Raw genomic sequence first — 11,521 nt, forward strand, 5'->3', positions numbered from 1 at the left:
GAAGAAACCGGATGACGTTTGTGAAGGCCTTTTTAGCCAAGTAAAATCTGTGAAAGAAGGAAATGTCCTAGATTTTGTGGGAAACCCTGGTTTCATATCACCGAAGGTAGATCCTTTTGCTGCTCAGCATACTACGACAAGCCAGGTAGTTGATACAAAACCAGCAACAAGTAGCTTTACTCCTAGTGTAATTGGACTTGGGGAAAGTTTAAAAGGTCAGTCATCACGGCGGCGTAAAGCATGTCTACTCCGGACAAGCGAGGTAGTTCCTACAAAACGAGCAAGACGTAGCTTTACTCCTAGTGTAATTGGACTTGGGGAACGTTTAAAAGGTCAGTCATCACGGCGGCGTAAAACATGTCTACTCCAGACAAGGCAGGTAGTTGATACAAAACCAGCAATAAGTAGCTTTACTCCTAGTGTAATTGGACTTGGGGAAAATTTAAAAGGTCAATCCTCACTGCGGCGTAAAACATGTAAAGTTCCGGAGAAGTGCCTGGTCTGTGGAGCTGCAAAGTTGCCATCAAGAGGTGCTGCTGAACAGAAGTGCCTGGTCTGTGAAGCTGCAAAGCTGCTAAACAGACTGGATTTGTGACATCAAATATAAATGGCAAACCAACTGTCTCTGCATCAGGGTCACGCTTTGGACACAAATGTAAGCCAGCAGTAGGAATATGGGATTGTGATACCTGTTTAGTGCACAACAAACCTGAAGCAGTAAGATGTGTTGCTTGTGAAACAGCCAAACCTGGAATTGGTGTTAAGTGGTTTCTTACATGGCCAGTGGCTTCAGAAAGCCTGTAAATATGACTGCTTCATCTTCTAGCTGCCCTGTGACCACTGGTACTTTTGGATTTGGAGATGAGCTCAAAAGACCCACAAAATCTTAGGAGTGTCCAATAGGCTGTGTTTCTAATAATGCAAAAGAAAATCAGGATGTGTCCTGTATGTCTGCAAAACCAGAGAGTTTAGTACCTGCTTCAAGTAGCAGCACTCTAGCTGGCTGGCTGTCATCTGGAAGGCAGCTGGAATTGGACAAGTTTAAGAAACCAGAGGGAAGCTGGGACTGTGAAGTATGCCTAGGATAGAATAAAGCAATCTTTCAAATGTGTAGCATGTGAAAGTGCAAAGCTGGGGAGAAAATATGAGCTTAAAGGCTTTGTTCATTTTCAAATCCAGCATCCTCAACCTTCAAATTTGTGATCTCATCATCCCCTTCTGGGCCTTCTCAGACTTTAACAAACACTGGAAACTTTTAAAGGAGGCTTCAAATTTGGTGTGTCATCAGATTCTGGGTCCATGAATTCTATAAGTGGAGGATTAAATTTTCTAAACACATAGGAGATTTTAAATTTGGAGTTTCATATCACTGTTAGCATTTTGGTAGCACCATCTCTGGTGCTACCTGTGGCCACCTTTGTGTTAGGACAGGTCAGCAATCCTGTGTGCAGCTCTGTCTTTGGTAACTCTACTGAATCCAGCAAATATCAATTTTTGCTATTTTCTCAAGATAAGAAACCAGCAGCCTCATCTAGCATTGGTAGAGCTGTCACCCCATTTGTCTTTGGTCTGGGAAGTCAGCCAATAAACTTCAATCTCTGGTTTCAACTTTGAATTACAACCACATCTAGCTCTTCAGGATCCTCCTTTGTATTTGGCACTGGACCTTCAACATCTGCCAGTCCAGCATTGGGTGCTAAGAAGTCTCCAACATTTGCATAAAGTCAAAGTGCCAACCGGCCTAATCCCCCAGGCTTTAGCTCTGTATCATCTTCAGTAGCATTATTTCCAACTGGTTCTCAGCCTGAACCACCACCTACTTTTGGCACAGTATGAAGCAGTACGAGCCTCCTGTGTTTGCATAACAGCCTAGTCAGTCTGCATTTGGCTCTGGAACAACTCCTAATTCCAATTTGGTTTTCCAACTTGGCATCAGCACTACAAATTTCAACTTCACAAACAATAATCCATCAGGAGTGTTCACATTTGGTGCAAATCTGCCACACATCTCTAGCCCCAGCCCAGCCTTCAGGCTCAGGAGGATTTCTATTTAACCAGTCTCCAGCAGCATTTACAGTGGAGTTAAATGGGAAAGATATGTTTTCTCTTCTGGAACTTCATCTTCTGCTTGTAAGATAAAGACTGCTCTCAGATGTGGGAAATAGTCACAATGGTTTTATACCCAATAGTTTTATTAACAAGAGCTGGTTCCCTGCATTCAGATAAGGGATTATACTATGTGCTGGAGTTATCTGAAGTGAGATCTGCCAGACATCTTTAATTTTGAGATTTTCCTCCTCGCTCTTTCTTTATGCCTCACCCCTTCAAAAAAAAAAAATAGCCGGAGTGATGGTTGATTCTTCAGCAAGAATATTATATGATCCAGAAAATTACTCACTGAGTTTACATGGTCTGGCTGTACACAAGAATAGAGGCCAAACATGAATGACTTTGTGTAAAATCTCTTTGTTTGCACCATTCATGTGCATTGATATGCATTTATGGAATTCTTTGAGGTTGTAGTTATATTTCAGGAGTTTTGTATTTATTAGAGGGTGTTGAAATGAGTGATTTCTATGCTGAGTTTATGCTGTGTATGTGTGAAGTGAGTGAGTTAGGTACATGGGGCACTAAAATTTTCTGATAGAAGAAGCCTGATTAAGACTGGCCCATGCACAGGACTTGTTAGATCTATCTAGTTCTCAGTTTAATAATTATATGCTATTTCTACATTCTCCTTGTTATGATTATCACCTACCTTGTTTTTTTCATTGTTTATTATAAAATGTGTAAATACTATTTTGTTTCTATACATTTTTGGCATAAAATAAATCTTGAACTTGAAATTTTAATTTTGTGCTAGAAATTTTTTGTTGCTTGTTTAATCTTGTCTCAGATCTTATTATGGAAATCTCATTATTCAAAGTTGCCTTAATCCATTTATTTTTAAAATTGAGGATTGTTGATGTGAATTTATTGGCTTTTTTGATATAATTTTGTTTGGACAAAAATCAGTATTGCACAAAGTATTAAGCAAATATTTTTATATGTACTGAAATGGACATGATGACTTTTTTTAAAAAACTTTTTTTATTAAGTAAAAATTAACAAACAAAACATTAAAATATCATTCCATTCTACATATACAATCAGTAATTCTTAATATCATCACATAGTTGCATATTCATCATTTCTTAGAACATTTGCATCGATTTAGAAAAAGAAATAAAAAGACAATAGAAAAAGAAATAAAACAATAATAGAGAAAAAATGATTGTACATACCATACCCCTTACCCCTTGCTTTCATTTACTACTAGCATTTCAAACTAAATTTAATATTTGTTCCCCCTATTATTTATTTTTATTCCATATGTTCTACTCTTCTGTTGCTATAGTAGCTAAAAGGAGCATCAGACACAAGGTTTTCACATTCACAGAGTCACATTGTGAAAGTTCTATCATTGTTCAATCATCATCAAGAAACATGGCTACTGGAACACAGCTCACTAGTTTCAGATATTTCCCTCCAGCCACTCCAAAACACCATAAACTAAAAAGGGATATCTATATAATGTATAAGAATAACCTGGATAACCTCCCCACTTTGTTGGAAATCTCTCAGCCACTGAAACTTTATCTCATTTCTCTTCCCCCTTTTTCTCACCACACTTGCTTTTGAGGTCTCAGGTGAGAAACAAAGGAAGCACTAGTATCTGGGAACATGGAACTGTATCTTAAAATCCACAATCAGGGGCTCGCCGCCCCCATGGCCCGTTAGCCAGCTTAGCACAGGCCTGTCACCCACCATTCCTGAGGGGCCAGGGGCAGCGGGCCCAGGGCAGCCACCCCCGCTCTCTTCCCTACACCCCTCACTCCTGGGCATGCAGACTGAGATGGCGGATCCCACAGGTGGCAGGAGTCCGCGGGCCCGGCCACCCCCTTGCCCATCCCCCCCCAGACACGGCTATTCCGCAGACCCCAGATGTTGCCCTTGGAGGGAACTGGCTGTCCTGGGGCCTGTCCGGCACGGACGGATTCCTCAGAGGAGGTGTCTGAGAGTCAAGGGCAGCCTTTCTTCGTGCGAGTCCATTCAGGATGTGCCAGGTCCGGACTCCAGGCCACGGCCCGCCCCACTCACGGCCCAGCAGGCCCCGCACGGCAGCAGCGCCATCCACTCACGGGCACTGTGTCCAGGCCCGGCTGCCCTTGCCAACTGCGGGGTACATGTGTGGACCCTGGGGAGTCGCTGGGGGTCAGCTTGTGGGGGAGGGGGAGGGACGCTGGGTGCAGGAACCAGGGTGGGCCGGGGTCAGCTGGGCCCCTCCGCAGCTTGGGTGGCTGAACCCAGTGGGGGATTGGAGACCTTCCAGCTGGAAGGCGTGGACAGGTCGGCACCAGGCTGGCCTGAGTGAGGACGGCGGTGGGGTGCCCCGCAGAAACCCTAGCTTTGGGTGCTCCCCAGACACCGACTGGGGAGGTGAATCAGGGGGAGTTCAGCCACACAGGGAGGGGCTGTAGATGGTGAGATGGGTTGGGGGGCCTTTCCCAGCTTTGGCTGCAGTGGCCTGGGCAGGTGGCTGTACCCTGAGGGCACCCCAGGCCCTTCCTCCTTGTCCCTGACCCCTGCCCCTTGGCCCCTCCCGTTGCCTCTTCACCTCCCTTGTCACTGGGGGTCTCTCACCTTCCTGTACCTCCTCCTTCCCCAGCCCCCCCACTGCTTCATGTGGGCCTGGAGGTTGTCACAGGGACCGTGGCCCCAGCTGCTGACCCCAGCCAGCCCCTCCTGCTGGCAGCCAGGCCCTGTCACCTGTAGATTGTAGAGTTGGAGGGGTGGGGAGGGGGCAGCGGTCAGAGAAGACTTGGGGAGACCGTGGAGAACCACGGGGCACCTGTCTGCTGCCGGCCACGTCTGAGCCCCACTGTGAGATGTGGGCCTGAGGCTGGGTGACAGAGCACGAGGCAGCTGCCACTTCCCCTGTGGCCTGAGGCAGGCGGCCAGGCGGTGGCAGGATGGCGTGGCTGGGGGCAGTGCCCCGAGGTCCAAGAGCCGGACCTGAGAAGCTGGCACCTGACAACATGGGGTTCGGGGAGTTTGCCGTGACCCAGGCTGAAGGCTGCTACAGGGTCTCAGCTTCCCGAAGACCCAGAGGCGGGTAGGACCTGAGGACCCTGCCCCAGGGGCAGCCCTGTTGCCTGTACCAACCACCCCGGGTGGGGGCTTGGAAATGGAGTCCTGCCCCCTGAGGCCACTCTTGCCTGTAGGGGTGCTGGGCTGCCCCTTGTGGCTCAAGAGTGTGCGTGCCCCCAGGGGTGCTGCATGGAAACCCAGCAAGCAGGGCGGCCGCGGGGCAGAGGCCGCCTGCGAGAAATCGGATGGGAATGTTCCAGAAAGGCCCAGAGGCCGGGGGGTGTTATCACCACCCCCACCTCGGGGAGGCCAGGCACAGCCACTCCAGGGATGCCAGCGGCCCTGGAGGGGAAGGTGCCAGTGCCCAGCAGACAGCGCCAGGCTCTGGAGGAGGCTCTTTGGAGCTGAGGGGGGGTCCGCTTTGCTGTCCACAAAAGCATCATTTTCCAATGGGCCCAAGGGAACAAAGAATGACACGGCCTCGGACACTGACCCCTGACTCCCTCTGCACTTCTCAGCTGAGCCGAGGACCCCCCCACAGCGACCACAATCACCCAGAGGTGTCCACTCCAAAGCACTGGAATATTCTTTTATAAACATGACTACTTGATTTGAGGGTCCTATAAAAGTGGTTTCTGCAGAGCAAGAGTCCTCCTGAAGAGAAATAACTTCCCAATTAACGCTAAACTTTCTAGAAGGCTCCGGAGAAGACTCTAACCAAGTTCAACTCTCCAGTGGCTCTGGCCGCCCGTCGGGCCGTTTTCCACAGCACCTGGGGGAGTCTGAGGTGGGGGTGCCCCTAGCGCATCTCCTAAAGGCCGCAGGAGACTTTCTGTCTGGGCCTGGGGGGCGGGGTCGGGTTGGCAGCTGTCGGGGAAGCCAGCAGGCGGGCGGGCCGGCGGGATTAGGGGAGGGGTGGGGCTTCCCGACACATGCTGGCACCTGCCGTGCCTGCTCCCCAGTGTGGGGTCACCACGGCTCTCCTCTGCACCCGAGGCCTCCAGTCCCCCGCCTTTCCTGGGGCCGGGTGCTGACCAGAGGGGGACTGGCCAGAGCAGCCAGGAGACCAGGAGGCCCAGCCCCAGGCCTTTTTTTTTTTCCCCCCCCCCGAATACAGTCTTTTATTTATTTTCTTCATATTCAAAGTTTATGTGTTTTAACTATATAAAGATGAAGAGTTGGTTTTGCAAACTAAAAATATTTACTTATTAAAACTATATTAATACTTTAATAAACTATACAAAAAAATGAGACAAAACATGTGCACTTCTAGAACCGCATGTCAGTCCTGCCAGATCCCTGCAGAGGGAATTCCCAGCACGCCCTCACTCATCTGTGTGAGGACACAGAGCAATTCCTGTTTAGACACACACATTCCTCTATTTGTCCAGAATGGTCTGCCCTCCTGTTCTTAATGGTTTCCTTCCACTGTGAGTGTGCATGTTCAATTGTCTGCTTTTTAGAGCACACATTGACCTTCCTCACCCACCAGCCATTGAAGGAGGACTCGGTCCACGCAGATGACTGATTCGACCCACTCTTCGGGGAGGGTTTCCTGGTGGCCCTCTTCCATCATCATATCTGGAATCAGATGAGCTTCCACAGCCTCTTCTTTTTTTGTCCAGACGGCTGCCCGGTGCTCTCAGTCCGGTCAGCTGGTGCCAGACTGGCCCCGGGGCCAGGCCCTGTTCCCTTGGGCCTGGGGGTGAATGAGCATCCGGATGGCGAAGGCAAAAGCAAAGTGGGGCGCCCCTCGCTGGCCCAAGACTCCAGGGCTCAAGTGTGCAGGAGGGCACAGACCTGAGCCCAACTCAGGAGGGCCTGGGGGCCCCACACCTCCAGGGGACCCCAGGCCACCCTGCGTTTCCAGCTCCCGGGCCCCCTTCCCAGAGCCCTGAATGAGGGGTGCCCAGAGAGGCCGAGGTGGTAGGCCTGGGTGGGGGGACCTGTCCGAGCAGGCCCCACAGGGGAGTGACATCTGCCTGTGGCACCCCCCTCCCAAAGACCCAGGCCCTGGAAGGTTGGGGGTGGCCCCGGAGGCCCCTGCAGGGGCAGCTATGCCCAGGGCTGCAGGCCCGGGAGGGGCGTGGGTGTGCCTGAGAGTCTGCTGCCACCGCGTGGTGAGCCTCCACGTCCCGGAGGGGGGGGTGCTGGCTCGCCGGGGCGTCCCTGGGCTCCCCCATGGCGCCCACTCCCTCCCTCAAGCTCGGGTTGCCTCTTTTCCTTAGGGACTCCGCCAGGGCCGGACGCCGCGGGGCGGAAAGTGGGGCCCCCGAACCTCCAGCACCCCCACTTTCTGCTCCTCCTCCTCCTCCGAGGCCTACGGCAGGGCCCGGGAGGAGGGAAGGGGCCCCTGGGGGTGGGAGATCCCGACCGCTATTCTGGGAGGGCAGCCGCCCCCGCCCCTCTGGAAAATGGCCTCCGCGCCCTTGCCCCGCCTCCGCGGCGGCGACGGAAGCCGCCCAGCCTCAGTTTCCCCAAAGAGTGGGCTCCGGGGGCCTTCCGCTCCGACGGCCACCCGCGCCTGGGGCGCAGGGCGGCGAGGGGCCAGGCTGGGGTAGGCGTCCCCCAGGGTCGGGGTCTCCGCGGGCGGCTGGAGACCGTGCGGGGGCGGGCCGGGGCGGGCCTCCCTCCACTTCCGCCGGACGCGGGGGCGCTGCGCAGGCCGCGGTTCAGGCTGAGCCGCCGGAGGCCGCCCGCGGGGGACGGGGGAGACGGGCCGGGGGCGCGGGCTGCGTGCTCGCCCCACGCCCCCCACTCAGGTGCCTCCGCGCCGCCCGCGCCCCTCCCTCGTGGGCGCCCCCGCTGAGCCCCCTGCCCTCCACCCCCCAGGCGCCCTCGGGACCCGTCGTGGTTCCTCGGCGACGCCGCGAGCGAGCGGGACCAGCTGTGGACCGCGCTGCTGCGCGCCGCGGGCGCCGACCCGAGCCCGGCGGGGGACCCGCTGCCGCCGCTGCCCGCCGCGCCAGGCCAGGTGGGGCCACGTGGGGCCTCCGGGGCGGGGGCGCGAGCCCGAGGCGGCGGGGCGGGCAGGCCGCGGTGGGGGGCGGGCCCCGACGAACTAGCGGTTTCGCAGGATCCCCGGCCCGGCCCGGACTGCGAGGCACCCCCGGAAGTCTTCACGGTGGGTCCCCGGGCGTTTCTCTGGACACCCCTCTACCCCCGGCTCCAGGGGCCGCAGGGGGCCTGGCCGGCCCCTCCTCGCTGTCTTCCGCGGCGGGGCGGCACCCGGGGTCCCTGTCGGTGTCTTCAGCTTTGTCGCCCCGCCTTCACGCCACGCCTGAGCCGCCCACAGACCCCAGTGCCGAGGAGCTGCCGTCGGGGGAGAAGCCGTAGGCCCTGGAGAGCTGTCCCATGTGCCAGGCCCCCTTCGGGTCCACGTGAGTGTCCCCACCAGGCTCCCTGGGTGACTCAACCCTGTGGAAGCCACAGCCCTCGTCCACAGGCCAAGGCCCCCCACCCGCTCAGCGCTGCCCAGTTGTGACCCCTTGAGGTAACGTTTTAGGGATAGAATGGGCCGAAGGGCAGGGCTCATGCTGCTGCCCGCCTTCCGGTAACCCATGGCCTGGCTGCCAGCCGCCTGCCCTCCCCAGGGCTGCGGGGGCCTAGACTGCCCTGGCCCCACGCCCCCCAGCAGAGGCGGCCCCAATGGCCCCGGGTGTGCTGGGCTCCCAGGGCTCAGGTTGTCGAGTCTTAAGAGAAAAGTCCCCGTCGCTGGTACCGAGGCGCCTCGTCCTTGGTGGACCCAATGGAGACATTCAGGTGTTGTCTTCTGAGTCCGGGGGATGGACCCTGATTCTGCCGAGGAGCTAGACGCCTGCTGTGCAGCATGGGGCTGTGGGCCTGCGCATCCCGCGTGCCAGGAGCCCGAGCCCCAGCGAGTGACCCGCAGGCTGCGAGAGGCCCTTAGCAGCTCGGCGCGGCTGTCCCTGGGCACGCGGGTTAGGTTCCTCGGGTGGGGCAGGTTCCTCGGGGCGCCGCGGGCTCCGGGAGCAGACCCGGCTGCCGTCAGGACACACGGTCCGAGTCCTCCCGGAAACTGCTCAGACGGCGCCTTTTCCAGCTGCGAGACTCGGGTTCTTAAGTCGGGTGCGGGGCTCCCCCACACTGCCCGGCGCTCCCAGCGCCAAGCCCCTAGGTCAGGGGTGGGAAGGCCACGTGCCCCTGAGGGTCCTCGGCGTGCGCTGTGCCAGCGACACCATGCTTCGTGCACGAGGGCGCGCGGCCGCGATCCTCCTGATTTAAATTTTACCTGACGCAGCCGCCGGTCCTGGGCGCAGGGATGCAGTGCCCAACGATGCCCACAGGGCCCCACAGGCCCCCACGTCTGGCGTCCTGCCCAGCACGCAGCCTTGTCCCACGGGCAGTCTAGGGGATGTGAGGGCGCCCCGCAGAGGCCCGTGCTGCCCCTCTCCTGTTCCCTGGGGACTTCCTGTGTTTGGGTCACTTGTGTTTCCAGGTAGGCTGAAAAGACTCCTGAGACAGGAAGGCTAGCCTGGCCTCGACCTGTGGAGCAGTTGCTTGAGCAGCTCGAGTTCTGGCTGAGGCCCTCGAGGTGGGCCATCGGCGACACTCAGGGCAGGTCCAGCTCAGCCTGGCGCCGCGAACACCTCGGTCGGACACCGGCCCCTGGGGTGCAGAGGTGGCCGGGGAGAAGGCGTGCCCCATGCCATCAGGGACGCCCACTTCTGTGCTGGTGCAGGGCGGGGCACGGCAGGAACCTTGGGCCAGAGGAATTGGGAGGTGCCCCTGTTAGTGGCTGTGATGGCATCTGGCAGCCACCCCAGAGAATGGCTCATTTTGGCCTGTTCTTGGGGCTTTCCGAGAAGAGGACGGGTGCAGCGCTGAACCCCAGGGGCTTGCCCGCAGCTGGGAACGCTGGAGCAGACAGACCAAGCTCAGGTCCCACCGCCCCTTGGTCACCTAACAGGGGCCGCCCAGCTCCTCTCCAGCAGCCGGCGGGGGGGCAGGCGGGACAGGCTGTGGGCTTCCTTCTAGGGGAGATGGAACCTGTGCTCCGTCCCCTTCTGGGTGGCAGGAGGCCTGGGTGCTGATCGAGACTCAGTCCCGAAGCCACCACAGTGTGGGGAACTCGGCTGCCGCCCCAAGTTCAGGACTCACCCACTGGCCGAGCACTAAGGGAGGGAGCAGAGCAGGCTGGAGCAGGGAGGATGGCCGGACGCTTCCCAGGGGCTTTCCGCCAGGGCTGCCACCACAACGACTGGGCAGTGACCCCTCTGCTGGCCTGGGGATGTGCCAGGACACTGGTTCTGAGGATGCCCGGTGGCCTTGGGAATTTGCACTCAGAGCAGCATCTGCCAGGGGTGGGAAAGCTGTTGCCGGCCTCACCACAGCCTGGACCCCGATGGCGGCCAGGGTGCGAGGGGCGGTGGGGACCTGCCTGGCCTCAGCCCACTGTGTCCCACAGTGCCTGCGCTTGTGGTCTCTGCTTCTGCTGTGGTCTTTGCCTGCAGCTGTTGCTCGAGGCTGGTGGGACTGGCAGATCTGCCAGGAAGCGGGGTTCCCGGGGCCCCGGAGGGCTGGTTTCACCCCCCCATCCCATGCAGGTGGTCTGGGGTAGAAGTCTCATCCCTAGCAAGTGCCCCGTGTTTCCCAGCCCACTGCAAGGAACCTACAAGGACACTAAAGCAACAGCTTGATTGGACGTTCGGCTGGGGTGGCCCAGGAAGTCCGTATAGCCTGGGGGTTGAGCTGTTTGCCTGTGGTCCCCAGACCCCTTTCTCAGCTGCAGCTGGTTGGGCGTGCCGTGGGTTCACCCCGACTTCCACCTACATCAGCATTGGCCCTACAGCAGGGCACGAGGGCGGGTGAGGGACACTCGTGGGAGGGGGCAGCAGTCAGCTCTCTCTGCATGGGCAGTTGGGGTCAGTGTCCAGAGGGAAGGGCGAGGGCGTGTCTCTCCCCAGCAAGTGGGTGACCAGCTGTCCCCACCCGCAGGATGTCCCAGCTGGACGTTGATGGCCACCTTGCTCAGTGCTTGGCTGAAAGTGCCGAGGACGTGGCATGGTGAAGTGGAGCCCGTGGACACTGCCTGCCTGGCCCTCATCTCTCCCCTCGTCTGTCCCTGTACCCATGTGGCCTGGCTCTCTGTGCACCATGGCTGTTGTGTGGAGACGTGTCCATTAAAGGTGCCTGTTGGACACAGAGGTCGTGTGTCTTACGTTGGGTCCTTTCTCACGTCTGCCCGAGGGCACAGGAGCCCCCGGCTGCGATCAGACGCACTGGTCAGTGACTTGCTGGGCAGGTCGGGGTGGCCCCCGTGTCGTGGCCACGTATCCCCTATGTGCCCTGGGGCTGGCCTGCGGCCAGGTATTTGACACGGGGGCACTTTCTTGTCCTCGACTGGCAGTTCTGCGGCAGCATGTCCTGG

General features: G+C 57.2%; 1 protein-coding gene and 1 pseudogene across 4 annotated transcripts in view; both read left to right on the forward strand.

Moving 5' to 3' along the window:
• Positions 1-591: 591 nt before the first annotated feature.
• On the forward strand, positions 592-2,852 carry LOC143677472 (nuclear pore complex protein Nup153 pseudogene; annotated as a pseudogene).
• Positions 2,853-8,516: 5,664 nt separating this feature from the next.
• The window catches only part of LOC143677474 (uncharacterized), a 29,499-nt gene continuing 26,494 nt past the window's right edge, over positions 8,517-11,521 (forward strand). For 3 of the 4 annotated variants that reach the window (XM_077153464.1, XM_077153461.1, XM_077153463.1), the window contains exons 1-2: positions 8,517-9,589; positions 11,089-11,279. In XM_077153464.1, coding sequence (XP_077009579.1) covers positions 8,916-9,386 — 471 coding nt within the window. In that variant the 5' untranslated portion in view covers positions 8,517-8,915 and the 3' untranslated portion in view covers positions 9,387-9,589; positions 11,089-11,279. Of the gene's footprint in view, positions 9,590-11,088; positions 11,298-11,521 lie in introns of those variants that run through there. The other variant, XM_077153462.1, reaches the window with a different exon arrangement.

This window comes from Tamandua tetradactyla, chromosome 3 (assembly GCF_023851605.1).
Source record: "Tamandua tetradactyla isolate mTamTet1 chromosome 3, mTamTet1.pri, whole genome shotgun sequence".
Taxonomy (NCBI): Eukaryota; Metazoa; Chordata; class Mammalia; order Pilosa; family Myrmecophagidae; genus Tamandua; species Tamandua tetradactyla.